This window comes from Oreochromis aureus, linkage group 4, assembly GCF_013358895.1.
Source record: "Oreochromis aureus strain Israel breed Guangdong linkage group 4, ZZ_aureus, whole genome shotgun sequence".
NCBI classification, from domain to species: domain Eukaryota; kingdom Metazoa; phylum Chordata; class Actinopteri; order Cichliformes; family Cichlidae; genus Oreochromis; species Oreochromis aureus.
In genome coordinates, this window is record NC_052945.1 from 4,737,589 (window position 1) to 4,764,506 (window position 26,918).

General features: G+C 42.8%; 1 protein-coding gene across 4 annotated transcripts in view; it reads left to right on the forward strand.

Moving 5' to 3' along the window:
- gas7a (growth arrest-specific 7a) overlaps positions 1–26,918 on the forward strand; it is a 59,925-nt gene that overhangs the window by 23,858 nt on the left and 9,149 nt on the right. For all 4 annotated transcript variants that reach the window (XM_039610624.1, XM_039610625.1, XM_031732210.2 and 1 more), the window contains 6 exons: positions 6,131–6,220; positions 8,043–8,158; positions 10,799–10,873; positions 16,650–16,728; positions 22,550–22,681; positions 24,735–24,858. In XM_039610624.1, the coding sequence (XP_039466558.1) occupies positions 6,131–6,220; positions 8,043–8,158; positions 10,799–10,873; positions 16,650–16,728; positions 22,550–22,681; positions 24,735–24,858 (616 nt within the window). The remainder of the gene's footprint in view (positions 1–6,130; positions 6,221–8,042; positions 8,159–10,798; positions 10,874–16,649; positions 16,729–22,549; positions 22,682–24,734; positions 24,859–26,918) is intronic.

Here is a 26,918-nt window from a genome sequence, read left to right on the forward strand (position 1 = left end):
GATCTTAGCTCGGTCATTCTCCATCACCCTTGGGGGCATCTCCTATTTTGACCTCGGGACTTCCAGGTTATACTCGGCACAGATGTTCCTGTACACTATGCCGGCCACTTGGTTATGGCGTTCCATGTATGCCTTGCCTGCTAGCATCTTGCACCCTGCTGTTATGTGCTGGATTGTCTCAGGGGCATCTTTACATAGCCTGCACCTGGGGTCTTGCCTGGTGTGATAGACCCCAGCCTCTATGGATCTTGTACTCAGAGCTTGTTCTTGTGCTGCCATGATTAGTGCCTCTGTGCTGTCTTTCAGTCCAGCTTTGTCCAGCCACTGGTAGGATTTCTGGATATCAGCCACCTCCTCTATCTGCCGGTGGTACATACCGTGCAGGGGCCTGTCCTTCCATGATGGTTCCTCGTCTCCCTCTTTCTTGGGTTTCTGCTGCCTGAGGTATTCACTGAGCACTCGGTCAGTTGGGGCCATCTTCCCAATGTATTCTTGGATGTTCGTTGTCTCATCCTGGACTGTGGTGCTGACACTCACCAGTCCTCGGCCCCTTCCTTCCGCTTAGCGTACAGCCTCAGGGTGCTGGACTTGGGGTGAAACCCTCCATGCATGGTAAGGAGCTTTCTTGTCTTTATGTCAGTGGCTTCTATCTCCTCCTTTGGCCAGCCTATTACCCCAGCAGGGTACCTGATCACGGGCAGGGCGAGGTGTTGATAGCCCGGATCTTGTTCTTACCGCTCAGCTGACTCCTCAGGACTTGCCTGACCCTCTGCAGGTACTTGGTGGTTGCAGCTTTTCTAGCGGCCTCTTCATGGTTCCCATTCGCCTGCGGGATCCCCAGGTACTTGTAACTGTCCTCTATGTCTGCAATGTTGCCTTCTGGTAGTTCGATCCCCTCAGTTCTGACTACCTTTCCTCTCTTTGTTACCATCCGACTACACTTCTCCAGCCCGAATGACATCCCGATGTCATTGCTGTATAGCCTGGTAGTGTGGATCAGTGAATCGATGTCTCGCTCACTCTTGGCATACAGCTTGATGTCATCCATGTACAGGAGGTGGCTGACAACTGCTCCGTTTTCGTAGTCGGTATCCGTAGCCAGTCTTGTTAATGATCTCACTGAGGGGTTCAGGCCTATGCAGAACAGCAGTGGGGACAGAGCATCTCCTTGGTAGATCCCGCACTTGATGGTGACTTGTGCTATGGGCTTGGAGTTGGCCTCTAGTGTTGTACGCCACATCCCCATTGAGTTCCTGATGAAGGCTCTTAGGGTCCTGTTGATCTTGTACAATTCTAGGCATTCCAGTATCCAGCTGTGGGGCATTGAGTCATAGGCCTTCTTGTAATCAATCCAGGCTGTGCACAGGTTGGTCAGTCTGGTCTTGCAGTCTCGGCTGACTGTTCTGTCTACCAGTAGCTGGTGTTTTGCGCCTCTGGTATTCTTGCCAATCCCTTTCTGTGCCCCGCTCATGTATTGACCCATGTGCCTGTTCATCTTAGCCGATATGATGCCTGACAGGAGCTTCCATGTAGTACTGAGGCAGGTTATTGGTCGGTAGTTGGATGGGACCGGTCCCTCCTTGGGGATCAGGACCGTCCGACCTTCGGTTAGCCATTCCGGGTGTCTCTCGTTAACTAGCAGCTGGTTCATTTGTGCTGCCAGACGCTCGTGGAGTGCAGTCAGCTTCTTCAGCCAGTAGGCGTGAACCATGTCGGGCCCTGGTGCTGTCCAACTCTTCATACTGGAGACCCTTTCTTGGATATCTGCCACTGTGATGGTTACTGGACCCTGTTCAGGGAGGTTGCTGTGGTCTGCCCTCAGATCCACTAGCCACTGAGCATTGCCGTTATGGGTTGCGTCCTTCTCCCATATGCTCTTCCAGTATTGCTCCGTCTCCAGCCTTGGTGGTGCTGTTCTGTTATTGTTCCCTTGCCACTGAGAGTACACCTTTGCTGGTTCTGTGGAGAACAGCTGGTTTATTCTCCTGCCTTCTATTTCTCTGGTGTACCTCCTCAAGCGGCTGGCCAAGGCTGTGAGCCTTTGCTTGGCAGTTTCAAGGCCTCAGGTATGGACAGCTTGCTGTATTTTTATGCACCTTCTTTGTCGCGCCTTTCTGCAACTCCGTTAGTTGGCTAACCTCCTTCGTGCTACTTTGATCTTGCCCTCTAGCCTCCTTCTCCATGGAGGGTACTGCCCCTTGTGGCTGTTCAACTTGTAGCCAAGCATCTCACTGATCACTGCTGCCGTAGTGTAGATCAGCTTGTTAGTGTCGGTAATCGTGGTTGTAGGTATCGTCCGTGAGTGCTGCATTAACACCATCTAGCAGACCTTCTGAGGGTACTTCACGTAATCTTGGTAACCGCCACGGGGATCCAGGTTTCAAGCTTGGCCATGATCCTATCTTTCAGGTCAGTTCCTCTCGGACTCAACGATCCTTCTCCTATCGCACTTGGGGCTATGTACCCAATCTCGGGTGGGGTGATGATATCTCCCCTGACCTGGCGCCCTGACTCCTCCTTGCCGTAGCATTTATGTTGTACCTCGTCAATCTCTAGCTGTGATAGCAGTCCCTTCTTTCGAATGTTGGAACACTGAGCTACTAGTTGTTTCGCCGTCATTGTGGATGTTGGGTATCGAAGAATCCATAGGCCCCTCATCCTATTCATGTAACCCCTTCCGCCAGGGTTACTTGCGTAGTAGCATTCCAACAACGCCCTGTTTTCATCTCTTGCCCACCGATGCCTTCTTGTTCCAGTAGCCCACTTGTCGTCAGGGTGCCCTGGTTCCTCAACACCTGACGCGGACCTTGTTGATCCGGGCGACGTCCGAGCCGGCATGCCGTCATATTTATCTGTCTCGCTCATGAATACTTAAAACTGTGACATGATGTCCTGGTTGTTTATCTTTTTAGTTCCGTAGAGATCATTTACACTTAAAAAAAACAAACTTTTAATCCTTTTTAATGATTCTGCGACTGTATTAAAAGGAAATTTCTTAGCCATCTTAGCAATTTGGTCATGCTAGTAGCCTGGTGTTTGCTAACATTGGCTAGAAATACTTCTTGGTTTTAGGTGTCAAAACTGACCTTGAGACAAGATGCCTACATAAACAGAATACCCAATAATGTGGCGAATTGGGCTAATTGTTACCTGAATAGCCAACTGAGATGAATGACTGTTTACCTAATGTAGCAGTTAGCTGGCTAATCTTAGCTTGCTTCTCTGCTAGCAAGTGAGTTTTTATTTGGTTGGAGACTGTGGCCATTTCTCAAAATGCGTACTTGTGTGTACTTGCATTCTCGTGGACTTGTGATACGTCATCAGTCGCAGACCAAGTACTGTTCCAATTCAAAGTACGCATCAAACCAAGTACGCTCAAAATTCCCAGATGTGTTCTCGCTCCGCCCATTTTATCGAGCATGCGTTGGTGGTGACTTGTGTAGCCAAATATCCTAGAATTGCATTTCGTCCAAAAATGCGGCAATGGCAGAGGAAAGTGGCCAAATAGTTTAAAATATTACTCTTTCTGGGTCACAAAATAAACTTTTAAGATATTTATCAGGCGAGAATGTAACTGTATAAACTTTGGCTGAGATTAAAGTTAAGCTTCATAACTGGATCGTTTTATTTAATATTGAAGTCTTACTTGGAGAGCTGTCAGCATATTTTGAATTTCACCCATCATATCCCCTTATGTAAAATGTTCTGTTCTTAATTAAACAGCTGACTCTGAATTAAATTTAACATTAAAAATATTTAAATTCAGGAGGAAGCAATTTCACCGGGAGCAAAAACAGCATGTGTTACGTGGAGATCCTGAAGGCTGCTCCAAAAATCTAATTTTATTTTAAATATTTGCTCAATTCTCTTCCAAACCCCAGCTGTCTATTGTTAGTTTTGAGTGTCTACTAAAAAAAAATTAAACGCGTTCTAACATGTCACCTGTTTATTTTTATTCAGGCATACATGTATACTGTTTTTATTAATAGAGAGATTAAGCGTGTGTTTCAGTCGTAGTGATTGTGCTTAACTGTATGAAGCTTATTCGACATTATGATACGTAAAAGCAAATTTTGGCAAGTTGCAAATGTTAATCACAGTTAAATTAAGAGATGATGACAGTAAAAACTCCGGAGCTGTGATGTCATCAAGTACACTGCCGTGCCAATTGTAGAGTGATCGTGCCGCATTCTCGGGAAGTCCAGACTTCTGTGTTAACTTACAAAGTCCAGACTAGCAAGGAAACGAGTACAGACTGGCACACAGTTGAGTTTTGAGAAATGATTAACAGGCCACATTTATATGCTGATGCTAGCTAATATTGGTCAGAGATTCTCCAACTAGATATCAAACACCTTCACGTGATTGCTTTACTTGGTAGTAGATACGGCCAAAGTGGACGGTAGTTTCCCAGGAACACACTGACTTGTCTACAAACACTTGAGAGCCACTCTGAGCATTAATGAAGCTGTGGAAACAATGACAGAGACAGGAAATCGAGACCGTATGCAAAAGTTGTGCATTTTTAAATGTGTTGGTTGCAGCACATTTTCCATTATTGCCTCTAGTTAATAAACATTTGCAGGCAAATCAAGTCACCATTTTTCTTGCAAGCTACAAGTAACCGCGACAATCTGCTAGTCCATGTTGTACTTTTTGGTTATGCTAAATTTAAGAAAGGAGAATTATCCAAGGTATGCTAAACTGGCCATCTATTGTACTGTGGATGCTCTTACATACAACCATCTTTTAACTTACATTTCAACCCATTAAAACAGTGATTCCCAAAGTGTGAGCCGGGACCCTCTTCAGCCATGAAGGTCCTGCAGGTGGGCTGTAGTTTACTTTAAAAGAATTTACTAAATAAATTAACTTTAAAAAGTAAATTAAAGATTTTGGTTGGTTGTAATATTACTCATTACTCTGACCTAAGTTTATTTTGTGTCTTATGGTTGTGTAGCATTAGCAGTTTATAACCAACTACCTGTGTTGCTTATGTTTTTTGAATAACAATTTCAAGGACATACATCACTTTCTCTTGCATTTTGAGTAGAATGAAGATTTAAGATGATGTTGGCTTCATGGGATCTTCTCTTTTTTAAGTGAGCCGCAGCACTCCTGACTCTGGGAATGTCTTCATTAAAACACTGGCACTAGAGAAGCATTGAATATATGAAAAACACTGTGAAAGATAAACCACTTCCCGAACAGCAGTGTGTGAGACCCATGTTTACAGGCTTCTGCAGATCTGATAGCAAATCAGGTTTGAGCTCCACCCACACAATAATAGCAAAAGTACCGCTTTGTTTTTGAGCATTCTGCTTGATGCTTTATATTTAGTTTGATAGGTACTACACAGAGTATGCTGTGAATAAATCTTCCTTGGCTTTGAATCTACCCCAGACTTTAATCCTGAAGCATCGCTCACCAGCTGGAGAGGTAAACCTGGATGCACATGACTGATATCGTGTTGCTTAAAACGAGCCCTGTCCTGCTTTTTATTTCACATGCTGGAGTGAAAAGAAAGAAGCAGCTGGTAGATGTTGTTTCTCTCCAGCCTGTGTGACAGCAGTACAGTGGTGAACTCATGCTGTAAACACTGTGAGTCAGTGTGTGTTTTTGTGCGTTTGCGGATGAAGCAGCCTGCCTGGATGCCCATGCAGTTTGCAGCAGCGGTTGACATGGCACAGAGGGTATCTTGCAGTGCCAGGAGGGAGGATTCACAGATGGTGAACATTACATAATTGCAGCTCAGAGAGTAATTGAAGACGCTGTGGACCATGGAGTCTGTATTCAGGCTGAGTGCTGGGTGTGTTTATCTCTCGCACTACATATTGTCAAGTTTACAAAGTTAATTTGTTAGATTTGAGCTATACAGAAGAAAAGCTTTCTCTTTGTTTTCAGTGATAGTCTTCCTTTCTCTCCTCCCTGAAGCATCCATGGATCACCTTCCTCATCGCCACATACATTTACTCACGCCTGACCTTTTTCCTGCCATGCACATGATCCAGATAAAACTCTAACCTTGCTTGCTTCCACATTTAGTTTCCTTCCCGCAGCACTTTAGCAGCTCTGTTTCAGTTGGGTCATAACTCACCACCTTTCTGTCTCCTCTCGTTTCTTACTTCAGATAAACTGCGTGACTTTTCCTCTGCCTGGAGAAGGTCCGGAGCAGCAGCTCCTCAAGCCCGACGAATGGAGCTACTGCGATTACTTCTGGGTGAGTTCCTCAAAAACACAGAGATGCAGCAGAGTCCTGACTCGCTCCTGGGCTTTATTTTTGCATTTCCTGTGACAGCATCAGCAGTCTTAGAGGCGGAAACCTTTGTGATGTGCAGCAGCTGTTTTTAGCTTTGTACATTCCTCTCTTTAGCTTTGGCTTCATAGATTAAAATGTAAACAACGTTTAATTTTAGAAGTCCATTTTAACAAATGTTTAAGCATAAATGTATCTATTCATATACAAGAAAGCTGCCAAGAATGAAGCCAAGGTAGAAGTACCTTAAAACAGCATGGGGGCAGCTCCTGCAGTTGGAAAAGTCTTCTGGTTGTATAAAAGTCTTTAGGAAAACAGGCCTCGATTTCGATGCTCAGTAAACACTTTCCCAATGAGTTTCATGTCATACTGAACAACAAGTGAAGCCCATTCTGTAAATTATGGTCATCGTGACCTTCAAAGAGTAGGATTAGCCATATGACGGTGTTTTTCTCTGCCCATCAGGTGCTGACTTTACCTTGGAAATGGTTTCTTTGATGACAGGAACCACATTTGCAACCACACGCAATCTGTGTTTTTTAGCCACACCCATCATTTTATTGGAGCTGAAATATTTGGGACGGTTTGCTGACGGCTTTGTTTGATTTTTGGGAACATAAGGAGCATCTGGACATGGAAATAAGTGTAGACTGAACAAGCAAATAAAAGAACCTTTCACTAATATAGAAAAACCAGCCACACAGAGCATGAGTCTTTTACATGACGGATCAATGCTGAATCAGTGTTCGATGTTCTGAATCCAGAACTAGAACATTTTGGTATCTAAACATCATTAAAGCTGAAAATGTGGATAAACTTCATAAAGACAAAATCCAGGAAGTCTTTCTTGATATTTTGTGGTGAAAATACAGACATGAGAACCCATGCAGCTCTTCCCTGCTCCTTGTGTAAAGTGATTACGTTTTCTTTGCAAATGTGACGTTGGATTTTCCATTTTTCTTACCTAGCACATAAACTAGCCTTTTCAAGCATTAAACAAAGGATTTGTTTTGTTCCTGTCAGCACCTTTTGTTGACCATTTGAGCAAATCTTTGCTGCTAAAAGCAGATAAAAGCAAAACGCTCACATTAAATTATGTGCGCTGACAGAAAACGGTCAATATGTCGATCCAGCACTCTCCTTCTCATTTAACAAAACCTGTTATCGGTTTTCATGCAAACACAAATTACGTCTCTCCCGTGGCTCCTGCAATTTTCCAAACATTACCATCCTCAATTAGATTTGTACAGAAAAACCCTTCAGCCTGTCTAAGTGACTGAAATCCAATCTTCGTCCCCTTGCCGCCTCTTCTGCTGCTGTTTGGCTCTTCGTTTGCGGCCTGTGATGTCGTGTTGCGATGTTTTGTCTTGTTTGTCAGCTGACCTGCTGCTCGGACCTGCTGTGTGACATGAATCTGACACTTCTGTTCCTCTTTTGCCATCACAAATGATGCCGAGCGCCGCACATCTCGGCCCGACCGTTCGTGTTACAATCATGTGCTCAGAAAAAAAAAAAGGAACACACGCATGTAACACACACACATGTAACACGCACACCCACCCGCCGGTGACTGACGCACGCACACCAACGCATGCCCTCCTTGACATGCAAGTGTGAGTCACGCTTTCATGAGCATGGTTTGTGACTCAACACCGGGAGCTCATCCTCACAACACCGCCCCGGTCCTCCACACGCTCTCAGATGTAAACAACTAGGAGGTGTTAGTGGACTGTCTGTCCGTGAACTCATTGTTGCTGTGACTGAATGATGCGCTCCTCTTCCTCAGGCCGACAGGAAAGACCCCCAGGGCACCACGTCGGTGACGGGCTTCGAGGTTCTCCTGCAGAAGCAGCTGAAGGGCAAACAGCTGCAGAAGGAGATGGCCGAGTTTATCCACGAGAGGTAACGGCTCGGCCCCGCTGGAGAAAAGCAGTTTGGTGTCAGCAGATTGAATTAATTAACTAACAAGAGTTTGAGACACACAGCTACTCTGGAGTCAGAAATAATCCCAGAGCTGGAGCTGGAAAACCACATTTTTGTGTCATGAACCAAGCTGATTAATTCCACACTCATTGGTCTCTTTTTCCTACCAGTAGGTCATTATCACCCTATTAAACACCCACTATGTGTTTTGGCTCTTCTCCACAGTACGTCTTCCTGCCCTCACCCCTCCCTGAGCCTGTTTCTACCAGTTTCTTCCTGTTAAAAGGGAGTTTTTCCTTCCCACTGTCGCCAAGTGCTTGCTCAAAGAGGGTTGTCTGATTGTTTTGGCTTTTTCTGGATCACTGCAGTATTTACTTAACAATATAAAACGCTCTAAGGCGACTGCTGTTGTGTTTTTGCACTGAATAAATAAATTAAATTGAATTAAATTGAACAAACAGGGGTCGTTCCACCCTGTTGAATGTATGCTATAGGTGGTGATTACAGATTATGAAGGCAAGAAAAATCTGCATCACTGATATTCAGATTTCTAAACTTGAGTTCTTTGTGTTTGATCAACATTTCAGTTTCGACCTGCTTGAAGTATGGAGTCTTCTTCAGTTTTGCTGTGTACAGATTAGAAATACACCCGAGGACAGAACAGTGCTTTCCAGTAATGTAACTGGACACTTTATCCACACCCTCGTTTCCTCCCAATAAGAGTTTTGCAGTTCACTGTATGCTTGTCTGAATGATACAGCATTATCACATCTACAGTTAGTATAAAACGCGGCAGAAAGACTCCTGACAAACGCTGGATGTAGGCAACACATCACTCCATTCCTCGCAGAATTTAACCAGCTTCACACTCGCTACAGAAACAAATGTAGGATTTTATTAATTACTTTAAAATCTTCACGTGGTGTGGCTCAGCGTTATTACACACCCAGATCCCTCGTCTCGGACAGTCATCTGCTGTTGCAGGTCCCTCGGTCCAGGTTTAAACCAAGAACAAACGCTGTGGAACAACCTGCTTAACAGTCCAGTTCAGTCGATCATTTCATATTTCAGCAAACACACCTGTTGTGTAATGTTGTTGTCTTCAGCTAAGTATGATTGGAACATGAGTTCTTTACACATGTTGAGTTAATGCCAAGGTTGTTACAGTAACTAAAAGTTAACTAAACCAAGTTTGACACTATAATGAGTCTCTGTTTGAACTTGTGGTTCAAAGAGGTATAGCATGAGCGTATGAGCTACTTAATATTTTTTAAAAGCCAGAAGTAAAATTAAACTAAACCTCTTAAAAACTGAAACTGAACAAAAAGTAAACTGAAACAAAACCAAACTAAACTACGGCTTTAAAAAGTGAAACTAAAGTGAAACTAAAATGAAACTAAACCTCCTTAAAAGTGAAACTGAACAAAAAATGAAACTAAAGTAAACTAAACCTTAAAAACTGAAACTAAACTAAAAATAAACTGAAACTAAACTGAAACTCTTTAAAAAAAATCTAAAATTTAAACAAAACTAAAACTCTGTAATAAAGCATTTAATTTTTTCACTCTCTGTAAGAAATGGAAAAGCTCTTATCCTGGTCTATCCTGGTAGGATGATGTGTATGCCTTTTGACGAAAGCATACCTAAAATGAATTTATTATGTGCAGCACATTAAATCCACATAAAGTAAAGTTGCAGGTTAAATGATCCCAGACTTTCCCCTGTGTGGCTTCACTCTGTTATTAGAGAGCTGTAGATCTCAGCAGGATATTTCTGGGCTCAAAATGAGCCTTTGGGAGGTCACTGTTACCATTAGCACGACTGATCCACATCTTCATTAAGACAAAGAGTCAGTGTTACCTTCCTTAAGAGAAGTCTGAGCTTTTTCCTGTTATTTCTGGGTATTTGACAAACAAAATGCCTTTTGTGGTTGAGTACACGAGGGTGTGCCAAATTTTCTCGTATGCGGGAAAAATCCTCCTACTGAATCAGAACCAGGACGTCAGAAGCACCACAAATAACTTTTACATCCGATCTCACGCCTCCCTATAGAACTAGCTCCACCTTATCCAACAAAAGCTCCATTCACGTCGTGGGAAGTGAATGAGGAATCTCCTGTGAATATACTTAGAATTGACTCAAGATTCCCAGTTCCTTTGGGAAGATTTCCACTCGGAGCTGACCTTTTCCCATTTCTCTGGGTTGCTCAGTGCCTTTGAGAATTAAGTCAAGGCATTAAGTCAAGGAACGGGCCTGGTGACCTTCTTTGGGTGACAGATTTACTCAGGTGTGGACGGTAAATGTGAGGTAGTGAATATCACAGAGGGCACAAACACGGCTACCGGGGCTGAACGCAGCCCGGGGCGAAAATTAGTAAATCTGACAATGAAGGCGTGAAGAGTTGCTCTGAAAATGAACTGCTGTAAAGCAAAGCAAGAGCTCTGCCGGGCTGCCGGTGTACGAGGGTCAGAGCTGTGCCCGCTGTTTGGATTTTTTAAGATTCCTGTCAGAAAAGTATTCGTGTTAAAGTATTTTCTTCCACTCCACTGAAGCTGTTTCTGTCTGTCCTCCCTTGAGCCAGGCAGCTGACAGTTCCTCATCTTGTTGTTTGTGTTTCAGGATAAAGATTGAGGAGGAATATGCCAAGAACCTCTCCAAGCTGTCTCTCAGCCCCCTGGCAGCGCAGGAGGAAGGGTGAGTGCAGTAAACAGAAGCTGTGAGATGAATCAGTGAATGCAGCTCAAAAAGCTTCCTCTGCGAAACAGGAGACAGTTTCAATAATCACCAGAACCGCTTCCAAAGATAGGACGATTTTAAAATAGATTCATCCTGTTTGTGTTTGATGCCACTTTCAGAGACGACTCCTGTCATCGTGTTTGTCTGTCGGCAAAATAACACGACAGCCTTTGAGTCGATCCCAGAAGCAGTTGGTAGAAAGGGAAAGGCTTGGCAAGGGGAACGGTGGACTTTAACTGCTTTCCAGACACTAATAAAAACTGTATTACATTAAATTATCAAGTTTATTGAATTGAAAAAAAAAACCAATTTCCTTCGGGGCCAACCTTCGGGATCAATAAAGTTTATTGAATTGAATTGAATTGAACCTGAAGATCAAATATCAACGAATTCAATGAGATATTAAGAAAAATGTCCAGTTAAAAAGTTTAGGTGACCACTTTGCGTATAATATTATATGAAATGATTTAAAAACACAGCATTGCTGACATGGGGCCATATTTACTAAGAGCACAAAGATGTTTACAAAAGATAGCACAGTGACAAGATTACAAGTGAGAGGTGGGAACTCTGAGATTTGTGTGACTGATCCTGTTACATGTGTATTTCTGAGACTTCCTTTCTCAAGACACGAACTATAAAGAGACTATTTAAATCAGGTGTGCAAACAAACTCATTTTATAGCCTTTGCATTTGCTGCATTTGGTGTTACATTACCAGTGGTTTGTGTTTCTCTTTTCTTTGTGGGGTGTATGCTACTAAACCACACACTGTGTTTAGATGATGCACATGAGGCCCTTTTCCATTAGTACCTACTCGGATCGACTCAGCACGGTTCAACACAGTTTTCAGGGTTTTCCATTAGATCATAGTAGAGATGGACCGATCCGATATTACGTATCGGTATCGGTCTGATACTGACCTAAATTACTGGATCGGATATCGGCGAAAAATAAAAAATATAATCCGATCCATTAAATATCAAAAAAGCACCTCACAAAACTTGCGACACGGCGTAACTCGGCTCATAACCGTAGCACCTCGGAGCAGTGTGCCTCATGTGATAGAGCGGCTGTGTGTATTTGTAGCCTCGCTACCAAACCAGCATTTCATCTCTGAGGAAGTTATCCCAGAGAGAAGTAAAGCAAGTGTGTAAGTTCATCTCTGAATGTTTGTAAAGCGTTCCCATGTTAAGCTTAACCACCGATATATGGAGTGACTGCCTCTCCCTCACCTTCCTGCTGCTACTTCAATCGTGAAACTGCTTAACGATCAGCTGATCGGCTTTTCTGTCGCGAGTCTGTCTCTCTTCTTTGTTTTTGGCCCACTTCGCGCCAGAAAGAGGAAACCAGCGGCTGAACAACAGCAGCACGTTTAAGCTTGATAAGCTGTTGTTAGAATTTATTTAATATTACTTTCTACACCAGGATCGTTTTCTCACGTAGCTGACGGCTGGTAACTGTGCAGGGGCGGATCTAGCAAAAAGTTTAGCCAGGGGGCCGATAGGGCATTAACAGGAAAAGGGGCACAAAGACATACTTTTCTTTCTTATTCTCATTTAAAATATGTAGCTTTTAATAAATAATTATCTGAATCTTACACCCAAAGTTTTAATCTGATGTAAAATGTATAGAAGTCCATTACTATATATAGTAACTCTTAAGTCTATATACCCTAGTAAGCTATAGTACTTTTTCCTTTGGGAAGATACCGTCTGTGAATTCTGCAATTCTGTTGAAGAAAGATGTTGAATCTATTTAATTATTCTTGAAAAATAATTTGTTTCTGTGCATTTTTTTTCACCCTGCATCAAATTAAAGTTGATTACATCAATTAAGCATCATGAGGTGGAGGGTGGGTGGTTCCCTATTTTTTTTTTTTTTTTTTTTTTGCTGGGAGTTTGCAACCCTATTAGTTAGGTTGCTTAATATTTCTGCTAAGTACTCTTTAAAATACCAGAATAGGGAGGATGGAGCAGGTTTAAGTTAGGTTTTAAGTTAGGTAAGGTTTATTAGATTGATCAGTGTTGCTGAACTATGAAATATTTTGGGTGCAGTGTATTTTTTTACATACAGGTATAACAGAATAGCTTTAGTGTTGTTGTTTATTTAAACTTGAGTATGAACTTATACAAAATGCAGCAAGATATAAAAAAAAACAGTTTTATTGATTAAAAAACACACAATATCGGATTCATATCGGTATCGGCAGATATCCAAATTTATGATATCGGTATCGGTATCGGACATAAAAAAAGTGGTATCGTGCCATCTCTAGATCATAGTACCTGGGACCGGGTACTTTTTCTAGTACCTGCTCACCTGGGGTTTAAAGCGATCCAAGCAGGTACTAAAATGTGACGTCATCAGACTGCATGCCACCGATTGGCTGGTCAGTAGCATCACTTGATGAGTCATGAGAGCATCTCGTTCACGAAAATTAAAACCATTTGCCATTTTTGAAACCCGCAAACAAGGAAGATGGCTATAAAAACAACGCCGTGATCCCCAGGTCTGACAAAAGCCACAGACCCAGTAGCAGGTATATTCTTGCCTCGACGTCCACCTTTTTTTAAAGCGTTCGTGTTGCATAATAATGATGTTGCTGGACACTCAGACGCCTTGCTGTGACGACAACCAGGCATGTTAGGTAGTACAAGATTGTAGTGGAAAACCAGTGGATCCGTGTCGAGTCGTAGCGTCCGTGGCGAGTTGATCAGAGTAGGTACTAATAGAACAGGTGCTACAGTCATAGCATGTGCCTTGTTTCTTTTTTATGCTACAGTTACACTAGGCCAGCCATTCCCAAAGTCAAGAGTGCTTCGGCACACTTTAAAAAACAAAACATCCACTGAGGCCTACCTGATCTTAAAACTTCTATTTCAAATACAGGACAAAGTGGTGTATTTCCTTGAAATTTTTTCACAAAACACACGCTGATGGCTGTAAATTGCTGATGCTAAAAACAGTGACTGTTAGGAGACAGGTTACCTCCCATAGAGCAACCTGTGCAAACGCCTTGTAATTGAAGGAGGTTGAGCATGCAGCCTCCTCAATGTCTGGGTGACCAGTTGTCACCGTTTCGGCTGGTAATTGGTCTCTGGCAGCAAAATTGTTCAGTGCAATCACTGTGCATTGAACAATTTTTTATTAGTGGCATGGAGGTTGCTGTCCATTTTTTATTCTGATGTGACTGAGCTACAAGTGCTCTATATGAAAACAGTTGTCACCAACTGCTTTGTGTTATCGTGAAGCATCAACTTTAGCATTTTGACCACCTTCATGTTGGGGTTTTGTAGCCAGAAGTGACCATATTCAGACAGAGTGCTAAGCTAATGCTAAAGGTGCAGCCATAACACAGAAACCGATACCTGCTAATTAGTGCTAACAGACTGAAGTACTCTTTCAATAAGTACCCTACTACTAGTATTCATTAAAGCCTATGCAGACTATGCCACATTATCAGGTAAGTCCATAAGCATTCCCCACACTGCTTCTCTGCTTTGATGTCATGATTGATCAGTATGTACTGCTTTGCTCTGGACTGACCTTTGCTTGTATTGATCAGTTTGGTTGTAGGATGTTCACAGGGCAGCAGGAGGTCAAACCAATTTTTCAAACTCACTCATATCGTTATTTATTTCCCCCACATTCAAACATATAAAGCATCAGGTCAAACATATACATAGAATATAAATAATTATTTTTGTTTGTACAATCTCAAGATCATCTTAAAAGACATGGTAACAAATTCTGCTCATTTCCAGCTTCATGTTTTCTTTCTGGGACTAGAGTAGCTTTGCATGATTCATAGTTTAAAATAATCCAAGTGTATCTTATACTAGGGCTTGCTGTAGCTACTTGAACAAAAGAGATCATTTTACCTCCTCTACTTTTGTGGCCGCTCTACAGTGGCTTGCAAAAGTATTCAGCCCCCTTGAACTTTTCCACATTTTGTCGCATTACAGCCACAAACATGAATCAATTTTATTGGAATTCCAGGTGAAAGACCAATACAAAGTGGTGTACACGTGAGAAGTGGAACGAAAATCATACATGATTCCAAACATTTTTTACAAATAAATAACTGAAAAGTTGGGTGTGCGTAATTATTCAGCCCCCTGAGTCAATACTTTGTAGAACCACCTTTTGCTGCAATTACAGCTGCCAGTCTTTTAGGGTATGTTTCTACCAGCTTTGCACATCTACAGACTGAAATTCTTGCCCAAACCAAATTTCTTCTCATTGGCTGCTGACATTTGTTCTCAGTGACAGTATAAAGCTAAGACTAAAAAAATGAACGGGCTGGCACAATGTTTTTCTGCTCGATTTGAGCTATCTGAGTGCTTTCTTGTTACAAGCCTCATTCACCCATTCATATGCACACACATTCATAAAGTTACTTTTTTATGCCTAAGCACTTTTAACCTAACACACAGTCCAAAAGAAAGTAACTTGGAAACAGAAAAGTGTGTTCTACCGTTTGTCAGTTTTGTGAAATTTTCCAACACAACCAGGCTGAAGAAGCTTTGGATTTTTGCAGACTGTCACTCACATGTTTGTATTTATGTTCTGAGCTTTTTGTGTCACAGTACTGGGTCTGTGACCCAGTGTTTTTGTGTGGGTTTTAGTTATATTCTTTGATTATTGTAATTCATGGGTTTTGGTTCTGTTTGTGTTATATTTTTTATCCTAGGATTTTGGTTTCTGTTATTTTGCCTTTCTCATGTTCCTCGTCTTGTCTCCATGTTCCCTCAGTCTTTCCAGTCAGTCGTTTCTCAGTCTCAGTGTCAAGTCCGGGTCTCTGTGTTATACTTCCTGTTTTACTTTGACAGTCTGTGTCCTTTGTCTATGTATTCTGCTTTGCTTCCTTTGTCTCATTAGGTCTGATTTGTCCCAGCTGTGTTACCACCTGTTCCCCATCCTCTTGTTGTCCTGCTGGTGTGTTTAAGTCCTGTGTTTCTCTTTGTCAGGTGTTGCGTTGTATCCTCTCCACGCTGTGTTTTCTCCTCTGTGTTTGTGGTAGCTTTCTAGTTCGCTGTTCAGTTTTGTTTTCTAGTTTCCCCAGATTTCTAGTTAGTGCTTCGTGCTTTGTGTTTCTGATTTTAGTTTCCTTATATTCATGTTTGAGTTTTCCCAGCAAATAAAGCTGCCGCTTTGAATTTAATTTTTGCCCTCTGAGAGTCCTGCATTTGGGTCCTTCCTCCTGCCGCTCACAGCACACTACATAACATGGCCATGACAAATATGACCCTTTGGTATAATTTATAAAAATACTGTCAGCTGCCAGTCCACCTTGACAATCCTAAGTGACATCATTCTCAAACTTGGGTTCCCTCCTCCCAGTGGGTGACGACAATACCCCATCAGCTTTTTACAGCTGTCAGGTAAAAAGCTAACACTGAAAAGAATAAAAGCTAAACTTAAACGAGCAAATTCGTTTTTGTTTTTTTGTTTTTGTTGAGGTCTGCACAGAGTCCTTTGAGGATTTTCTTTGTTTTGTTATATAAAAGCTGAGACCATTATTGGAAACTTTGCTCGTGTTCTGTACATATGGATTATTTGTTTTGCTGCACAGAATCTGCTGCTAGAGCGATAAATAAAGTGTTTATGCTTTTTATGCTGTTAAGGTAATAATTATGCATTTTATATCTGCTTCGTTTGTACACTTTGACCCAACCGTTCAATGCTATTGATCTGTGAGTTTAACTTCTTTCACGTCGATGTTCTCTCAGGACTCTTGGAGAAGCGTGGACTCAGCTTAAGAAGAGTCTCCATGATGAGGCTGAAGTTCACCTCAAGTTCTCCAACAAGGTAAAATCTACTCATATACAGATTAAACACCAGGATTCAATTAGTTGATCAGCTCTACTTTAGCATTATTATTCTGTCCTGTAGACAGAATCATGAAGGTTTTTTCTTCTGTCTTGAATTTTCAGTTTTGTGCACCTTCAGGTCAAGTGTTGAATGTTTTCAGTCAGCTGTGGAAACGGATACTTGATCCGACCACATCCTGAGGTGACGGGTTTTGTTTACTTCAGCCTCGCCGGTGTTGACCGCAGAAAATGACCCGTCTGTGAGTCCGATTACCGGCGATGCAGAAACAGCATAGTGGTTTCAGAGGCAGCCTTAAATAAAGCAAAGGCAGCCTCTGAGCTTTTCGTAGCTCTGTTGTCTAATTAATTAGCTACGTATTCTGACAAGCCCCACGCCCAAGGCTATGCAGGCCTTTCCCAGCTCCAGCAGGGCTCCATGCTTTGTTATCTTGGGTGGAGGTAAAGTATAACGAGGCAAAGGAATGAGGAGTCTTATCAAGCCTGCAGAAGCCGCAACTTGTTTTGCTCTCCGAGTTTTAAATCAGCTACAGTTCATCAGTAGCTTCAAGCTTTGCCATTTTCACCAGATTAGTATTCAGCATGCAGAGCCAACAGTGCTGAAAGGCACCTCGCAGTCTACTGAAATGTTATTAAAAAAAACAAACAAAAAAAAAAATCGTAATATTGGGCAAACTTTTGCTGAGAGACAGAGAAACAGACACTCTGACGGTAACTGTTTCTCTTTATGGGTCAGAACAGGAAGCAGGCTTTATTTATGTTGACACCCATTTAGCTGCACTTTTCCACAGTTTAATAAAGCTCCAAGTGAAATGCACTGCCAACGTATGTATTGATTTTAAGTTGCCTAAAAACTGCAGATTGTGCTGTTCACACTTTGCAATATGGATCTAATAAAAGTCAGTGGTAGTAAGTTTTGATGCAGGTAGACTGTACAGTGACGTTACTGACCAAACTATGGGCTGAAACGCTCCATGCTACATCCCCCTGTCAAAATTAAGCAAAAAAAAACAATCAAAATCCACAAACATTTAAAACCCAGAAACATTTGAATGGTGCGTCAGGTCTCTGATACAACCCAATAACTCTGCTGCCGGGCATTGGGGAGTGAGCTGCTATCAGTAAACTTTCAAAATGACCTAAAGCTAGAGAATATTTGCCTGTCCATCGAAAATACCAGTGGCTGATGCGGTAAAAGGGCAGGTGTTCTTCAGATAAAAAACAGTATAAAAGACACGGTAACAATCGTAAACGTTGGGTTAGCTTTATACCACTAGAGCCGCTCTTGGAGACTAAATGTTTTCTTCTAGACTGATAAAATCCATCTATTTTCTTCCACTTGTCCAAAGTTGGGTTATACTGGCAGCAGGCTAAGCAGTGTATTCCAGATGCTTTTGCACGATGTGCTCCAGATGAGATATATAATCTCTCCAGCTAGTTGTTAAGTTAGTTTTCAGCGTTCTTACATCGTCAAATTCATCACCATTGGGTACATTAGGTATAACAGTGACACTCTTGTTTCTATTGGTATACAATGTACTCACAATTCAAGTTTTTAACTCCGGATCCGAGCTGGCGAGTGAGATCTTGAGGAGAACAAAGGGACGCGACGCGAGCGGCGGCCTCGAGGGAAACGAGCGGCGTCAGGAACAGGCTGAGAGCTCGTGCACACCGCACACCTCTGCCTAGCATCCTGCTCGCCAACGTCCAGTCACTGGAGAACAAGCTTGATGACCTCAGGGCCAGGATAAAGTTCCAGAGAGACATTCGGGACTGCAATCTCCTCTGCTTCACCGAGACATGGCTGAACCCAGCGGTGCCGGACCACGCCATCCAGCCGGCCGAGTTCTTCTCGGTTCACCGCATGGACAGGACACGGGACTCGGGGAAGTCAAGGGGAGGCGGCGTGTGTTTAATGGTGAACAACAACTGGTGCAACAGCGCGAACGTTGTTCCTCTCACACGCTCCTGCACACCAAATCTGGAACTACTGTCCATCATGTGTCGTCCCTTTTATCTACCTCGAGAGTTTACATCGGTCATTATAAGTGCCGTTTATATACCACCACAAGCGGACACGGACACTGCCTTATGCGAGTTGCATGAGGCTCTCACCCGGCATCAGACACAACACCGGGACGCCGCGCTTATTGTGACGGGGGACTTCAATAGTGCCAACCTCAAACGCGCAGCGCCGAACTTTCACCAACATATCACCTGCCCCACCAGAGGTGAAAGGACACTGGACCACTGCTACACTACGGTCAAGGACGGCTACAAGGCACAATCTCGCCCTCCGTTTGGCAAATCCGATCATGCCGCCATCTTCCTCATGCCAAAATACAAACAAAGGCTGAAACAGGAAGTTTCGGTTCAGAGGAAGGTCGCGCGCTGGGACGGACCAATCGGTGGCCGCGTTACAGGACGCACTCGACGACGCAGACTGGGACATGTTCAGGAACAGCTCCGATGATGACGTCAACGTGTTTACGGAAGCGGTGGTGGGATTCATCGGGAAACTAGCGGATGATACCGTGGAGACAAAGACCATCACAACGTTTCCCAACCAGAAGCCGTGGGTGGATAAAACCATCCGCGACGCTCTGAGATCCCGCACCGCTGCCTACAACACGGGACTCGCGACGGGGACATGGACCCGTACAAAGCCGCGTCTTATGACGTGCGGGAAGGCGGTGAAAGAGGCGAAGCAGCGCTACGGGAGGAAACTAGAGTCACAACTCCAACAGAGTGACTCTAGGAGCCTGTGGCGGGGATTAAGGACAATAACGGACTATAAAGCACCAACAACCGGTTTGACGAACGCGGACGGGACTCTGGCAGACGAGCTGAACACTTTCTATGCTCGCTTCGAGGCTGCAGCTAAGGACTACAACGATGCTAGCGCTAGCGGCGCTAACGGCTGCAGACAGGAAGATACTGCCAACACCGGAAACGTGCTCGTCATCTCTGAGCATGACGTGAGGAGAGCCTTCAAGAGAGTGAACACCAGGAAAGCAGCAGGACCAGACGGCATCCCAGGTCGTATCCTCAGGGACTGCGCATACCAGCTAGCACCTGTGTTCACTGAGATATTCAACATCTCTTTATCTCAGTCGGTGATCCCCACATGCTTCAAGGAGTCCATCATTGTTCCTGTCCCGAAGAAACCCCACCCTGCTTCTCTCAATGACTATCGCCCTGTAGCCCTCACCTCAGTAGTGATGAAGTGCTTTGAACGCCTGGTCAGAGACTTCATCATTTCTTCACTACCAGACACACTGGACCCACTACAGTTCGCTTATCGTCCAAATCGTTCCACAGACGATGCCATCTCTCATCTCCTCCACACATCACTCACTCACCTGGACACTAGAAGGGGAATTATGTTAAAATGCTCTTCATCGACTACAGCTCTGCATTTAATACCATAATCCCTCCACACTCACCACCAAACTGGAGCACCTGGGACTCAGCTCATCTATGTGTCAGTGGATCTCCAACTTCCTAACTGGCAGACCACAGGCAGTAAGGATGGGCGGACATGTCTCAGCCTCCACCACTCTCAGCACTGGAGCCCCCAGGGGTGTGTTCTGAGCCCCTGCTGTACTCTTTGTACACATATGACTGTGTGGCCACTACCAGCTCCACCACCATCATCAAGTTTGCTGACGACGACACCGTCGTGGTGGGCCTTATCTCTGATAACAACGAGACGGCCTACTTGAAGGAGGTTAGGAATCTGGAGACCTGGTGCCAGAGGAACAACCTCCTTCTAAACGTCAGTAAAACAAAGGAGTTGATAGTGGACTTCAGTACTAAGCAGGAGAGGAACTACCAGACCCCGTCATCAACGAGTGCCCAGTGGAGAGTGGACAGCTTCAAATACCTCGGAGTTCACATCACGCAGGACCTGTCATGGTCCTGTCACATCAACACCATAGTGAAAAAGGCCCGACAGCGTCTCTACCACCTCAGACGCTTGAGAGACTTCCGACTGCCCTCCAAGGTGCTCAGGAACTTTTACACGTGCACCATAGAGAGCATCCTGACGGAAACATCTTAACCTGGTTCGGGAACAGCACCATGCAGGACAGACGAGCTCTACAGAGGGTTGTGCGATCAGCTGAGTGCACCATCCGCTCCGAGCTCCCTGACCTGCACTCAATCTACAGCAGGCGGTGCTGGACCAAGGCCAGGAAGATCGTGAAGGACCTCAGCCATCCCAACAACGGACTGTTCTCTCTGTTGAGGCCAGGAAAGCGATTCCGCTCCCTGAAGACCAACACAGAGAGACTGAGGAGGAGCTTCTTCCCGCAGGCGATACGGTCTCTCAATCATCACACCACCACATAGAACGGACCCACATATATGGTTCTTACACACACACTGGACAGTCTGGACTTTGTTTACACTTAATCACTTTAAGCATATTTGCACTGCACAAGACACCTACAATGTGGTTTGCACAACACTGGACATTATATTTCTCCATTTCCATTTAATACTTGTAAAATGCTGCTGTTATTGTATATATATTTATATTTCTTCATACATTCTTATATAATTCTATACTGTGTATTGTGTATTTTGCTGTACAGTTATTTTATTTTAAACTTTAATTCATATATATTTTATCTTATTCCTTCCCAGCTAAATTTACCCTTCATTCTAATTTGTGTTGTACAGTTATTTTATTTTCAACAAATTCATATATATATTTTATTTTATTCCTTCCTAGTTAAATTTACCCTTTTTAATTTTTATTTCCTATCTTATTCATAGCCTTTTCTTTTTTCCTTAGGTCACGAGCAGTTGTGTAAGCATTTCACTGCATATCGTACTGTGTATGACTGTGTATGTGACAAATAAAAAATTTGAATTTGAATTTGAATTTGATTTGAATTTGAATTTGAATTTGAATTTGAATTTTGAATTTGAATTTGTTGCTGAACCAGAGATTCTCCTTTTGCTTTGACAAAAAACCTCCAAAGAAAGACACGAAGGAGGCATCGTGATCAGATGCCCAGAGGACCTCAGGTAGCCCTTTTCAACACAGAGCCTAGCCACCCAATGGAGGAAACTAGTTTCCGCTGTTTGTATCCACGGTTTTATTCTTTCAGTCACTCACAACTCATGCCCATAGCTGAGGGGTGTCGTGCAGAACACCCACATTACTGACACCAATTCAGCTGCCAACCTGTGAGGATCAGGAGTGGATCTTACTCATATAGATGAAGTAAACCCAAGGACCACTCTTTGGAATAATAAATTTTGTCCAGATTTACATCACAGGTAAAATTAACCACACCTATGAGTGTTGTTGGTAGATTGAAGATTCTAGTTCTTGTATATCCACTTTTCAAAATTCTGCTTTAACCTCAGTTTAAACATGAACTCAAGCTTTAATTTAACTTCAATTTAATTCAGTTGAATTCAGCAGTTCCTCAAGGACTGTAAGGTAAAGACTCTATAATAATAGAGAGAAACCCCCAGCAATCAAATGACCCTCTTTGAGCAAGCACTTGGTGACAGAGGGAAGGAGAAACTCTCTTTTAACAGGAAGAACCCTGAAGCAGAACCGGACTCAGGGAGGGGCACCTAAAGCAGCTCTGCCATAATTGCTGTATAGCTGAGTAAAGCTTAAAGTAATTCTTTAGATTTATTTCTGATTTTGTGCATGAGTGGGTGGTTTTGTATTAGACTGCATTATACTAAAAATGAGAGAGCAAAGCATTAGGAAGACCAGAAAGCTCTTAAAGCACACTGCACATTACTGATATCTGGCTGCTTTGTTTTCACAGCTCCACACGGAGGTAGAGAAGCCCTTGCTGACCTTCAGGGGTGACAACTTCAAGAAGGACCTGAAGAAGTACGACCATCACATCGCCGACCTCAGGAAGCAGCTGGCCAGCCGCTACGCCAGCGTGGAGAAGGTGCGCGGAGATGTCGTCGCTGACATGCACACAAAACATGGAGTAAAGCTTCGCGCAGACGAGTGTTTGTTTGGATCAGAGTGATGACATAATGATAGCAGCTCCGGTACCTCCTACGCTCGGCCCTTCATGGCAGTCAGTGTTTTGTTGCTGCTTCCCACCTGCTGTATCAGCTCATGAATGGATGCAGATTCTGTCTTGCACAGATCATTTTTTTTCTGCTTTTCACTTTTATTTTTGTGGCATGTTGTGGTGGGTGGCAGCAATATGTGAACACTGTGTTTTCACTGCCAGAAGAGCTAGAAGCAGAGCCAACAACCTCGCTTTGTTGGCATTTGTTCATGCACCGTCATTTCTACTAGAGATCTAGGGAGTCTTTTGTTGTTTCCATTAAGATCGTCTTATTAGTGCCACACATATTCCCTACTTTTAGCAAGCCATTTTTATTCTGTTTTTATTTTGCTGCATCGTAGTTATTCAGCAAAATAAGATAACCCTGTGTCGGTTGGTTCATGAGGCGACTCAGGAGGGTTAAGCAGCTTCCTGTCCACACTGTGTACGCTGGGGAAGGAGTTCAGCTGACCTTAGCTTAGGACATAGTCAGGGTCTTGGAAGGAATGCTTCTCTTTAGTCCCAATGACATGCCTTCTGTGGTGGAGGCAGAGTCTGGTGTCAGTGGCAGGGTGGATGAAGTTCACTCCGATGCTCTGAGTTTCTGAAAGCTCTGGATGTTGTGGGGCTATTGTGGTTGACGCCTCAGCAATACTGTGTGGAAGTCAGGACAGTGCCTCTGGATTGGTGAACTTTAGCCTCCCCATTACAGTTTATGCCAGGGTGCTGGAGAGGACCCATTAGTCAAACTTTGGATTCAAGAAGAACGATGTGCCAATTGTCCTGAAACACTGGACCAGCTCTTTATCCTCTCGATGCTGTTGGACTCCACGACCAAGGCTGTCCTGATGCTGTTCAGAGTTTTTGTGGACAGGATTTCTAGCAGCAGATGGATTGAGGGAGGCGCGTTCGATGGCCTCGGGATCTCGTTGCTGCTTTTTGCAGATCGCCGAGCTTTGACCTCCTGCTCACATTGGGCTGTTTGCAGACAAGTGTGAAGCAGCTGGAAAGAGAATTGCATCTCAAAGTCTGAGGCCGTGGTTTTCGGTATGAAAAGGGTAAATTTCATTACCCGCTGCATTTGCAGTGATGCAGACGTTGCACCGGTCCATCGTGGTGAAGAGAGAGCTGTGCGTGAAAGCGCAGTCATCCAGGACAGCCTCAGAGTAGAGCCGCTACTCTTCCTCCACATCGAAATGAGCGAGTTCAGATTGTTAGGATGCCTTCTGGGCACCTTCTGGGTGAGATGTTCCAGACATGTCCTATCAGGAGGAGGCCCTGGGGCAGACCCAGAGATTTCTTGGCTGGCCTGGGAACACTTTGGTATCCCCCAGAAGAGCTAGAGGATCCGTGGAGATGGAGGTCTGGGCATTACTACTTAGGCTGCTGTCCTTGTGATCTGGACTGAGATGGGTGGATTTATGGATGGACTTATTAAGTTCTTTCCCTCTAGACACTTTAATGAATTATATTCAACTTTTTACATGCGTTTCTATTTTCAGTTTTCTTTAGATTTTTACCTTCAGCTCTTAAACAGTCCTCAGATTTACTGTGTATTATACTATACCACATTATTAATATCTGCCTTATGCTTTATTTTTTGGTATTTCTGCCTTTACCCTGATAAAACTGAAAAGAAATATCTGCTGCTCAATGTCTCAGGTTTAAAATGCGCTGTTTTGGCTCACATCGCCCTTATTATATTATTCTGTGTTTACATTTCAAACACAATCACAGCACAACCTTGGAGAGTTGCCTATGTACAGAATAAGAGGAAAGACTCAATGGTATGGATTAGAAGAAGATTAAAGGATGAGACCAGGATCGCAGTACGGATGTCAGAAGCCAGCATGAAAAGACTGTAATGACTGTAGTAGTAGTGGTAGGTACAGTAAATCTGAGGATTACCACGAATGACTTATTGTTTCTGTGTGCGTCGCAGGCACGTAAAGCTCTGGCAGACAGGCAGAAGGATCTGGAGGTGAAGACCCAGCAGCTGGAGATTAAACTCAGCAATAAGACAGAGGAGGACATAAAGAAGGCCCGGAGGAAATCCACACAAGCAGGTCGGAGGACAAAGTTTCACAAAAGTACAGTCGTCAAATAATAAATGGAAAATTCAGGGAATTGTATGTGAGGAGGGGAAGTTTACAGGAATCTGAGACAGCTGGACAAAAGAACAGGAAAATGAAGTTTTAAAGCACATCTGTGAGCAGCTGGAAACGATCAAAGAGGTTTGTAAGTGTTTTTAGTTCCCCTTGTTGTTCCTGGGGTGAAGGAGTAGTTTGACATTTTGGACAGTAAACCTGTTTTTGTTTAAAGAAAGAAGAAGATGGAAATCAGCCCTATTGTTACCGTACCACTTTTTCTACAGTTTATGCTAAGCCCACCTGGCTGTAGCTTTGTACTGCACAGGGAAGTCAAACTTACAGTAGCAGTCTAAAGTTTGCACACTCACACATTTGTGTAGCTACTGTCACATAAAACTGATTACTCTACAACATGTAGTGTCAGTATTACTGGAGAACCACTGGCTGTATCATCATTATCAGCTGTAGTTAGCAGGTGCTTACTGAGCACATCAGCTGGTAACGGTATGACCCTGTCCAAGTGTACTTGGGTATTTTAGAAAACTTACATTTTTTTATGCCTTTTGACATTTCGCTCACACATGTAAACGTCTGTTTATGTCATTGAAGACTAAAACTTTCAAAAACTCAAGTACTGCACTTACGCGTGGACAGGAAGTCGAATATTTAGTCCTGTAACATCACAACAGTGTGTGCCTTTATATCCTTTTCAGACGTCATTGTCATGTTATTGTTTGCATAATAACTTTCTAAGCTTGGTCAACAGTTCTTTACAGTTAGGGTTCTATCACTTAAGTAAAATAAATAAATTACTTAAAAAATGAATTGGTGATTTTACAATAATAAATAAATAAATAAATACAGAATTAAATGTAGAAATTCAAATTAAAATACATAAAAATTCATAAACACGTTAACAGATGTAAATTCATTACATAAATAAATGAATGTTGCATTATAGATAAATAACGTATTATTAAAATAACGTATTTTTAAAATAACTTTTCTAAAAAGTATTTCAGTTGTCTAAAGAGTGTTTTAGAAATAAGTTTAAAAAACACTGAAATAGATATAAAAATTCAATAGAATTACCTCCAGAAATAAAAAAAAAAAATATGTGTGATGAAAGAATAAATGTTTTGTTAACTAATTCAAATACCGGATAAATTGTTGTATTAGAAAATGAATATTAAATACAGAAATACATGCAAAAATTAAAAATAGATGAATTCATTAAGATAAATGTAACTGCAAAAATAATAGCGTTTTATGAAACAGTTAACTTGTTAATTAATTAAAAAAAATCATTTTAAATTTGAGAAAAACAAAAAAAGGAACAAATTGATTAAATTTAACAAATAATTAAATAAATGAATAAAAAGCAGAGCAACATTCACATTAAACATTAAATATGTGCAGAAATAAAACTGTTACTGTAAAGTACATTAATTAATTAATAAATATTGATTTATTATATTTTTTATGCATTTTTCATCTTCCATATCCATCTGCAGCGTGGAAGGCTTAAACTAAAATATCAGCCATGTGTTAAATATTCTGCAGACTGTGTGGATGTACTGTTGTTATGATGTCAGGGTTTTCTCGCCAAAGAGAAGAAACTCTATGTTTGGCATCCTAATAAGAAAAGATCCTGTTGTAATAGTTTCCCTCCATATTTCTCCTCTGGAGAGGAAATGCTCTGCAGGAACTAATCTTTCTGTCCGCCCCTCAGTAGATTAGTCACGGTTCACAACACTAATCAATAACGCTCACGAGGCTCAGGTGATTGATGTCAGCTTTGTGCTGCTGCTACCTTAAAGTTGGGCCAAATAACACTCGCTGCCAAACACAGGGAGGTGTTTTACCCATTTTACCTGCGCTGAAGGAATTTTAATAAGCATCTGTGGTTTTTCTCTTTTCCTATCTCAGTGTAAGGAAGCTTAAACTTCCTGCCATCTTTGGTCAGCAGTAAAGAAACTGGAATGAGAGACTACATCAAAAGGATGTTTAGGATCATTGACAGTAGCTACAGTGAT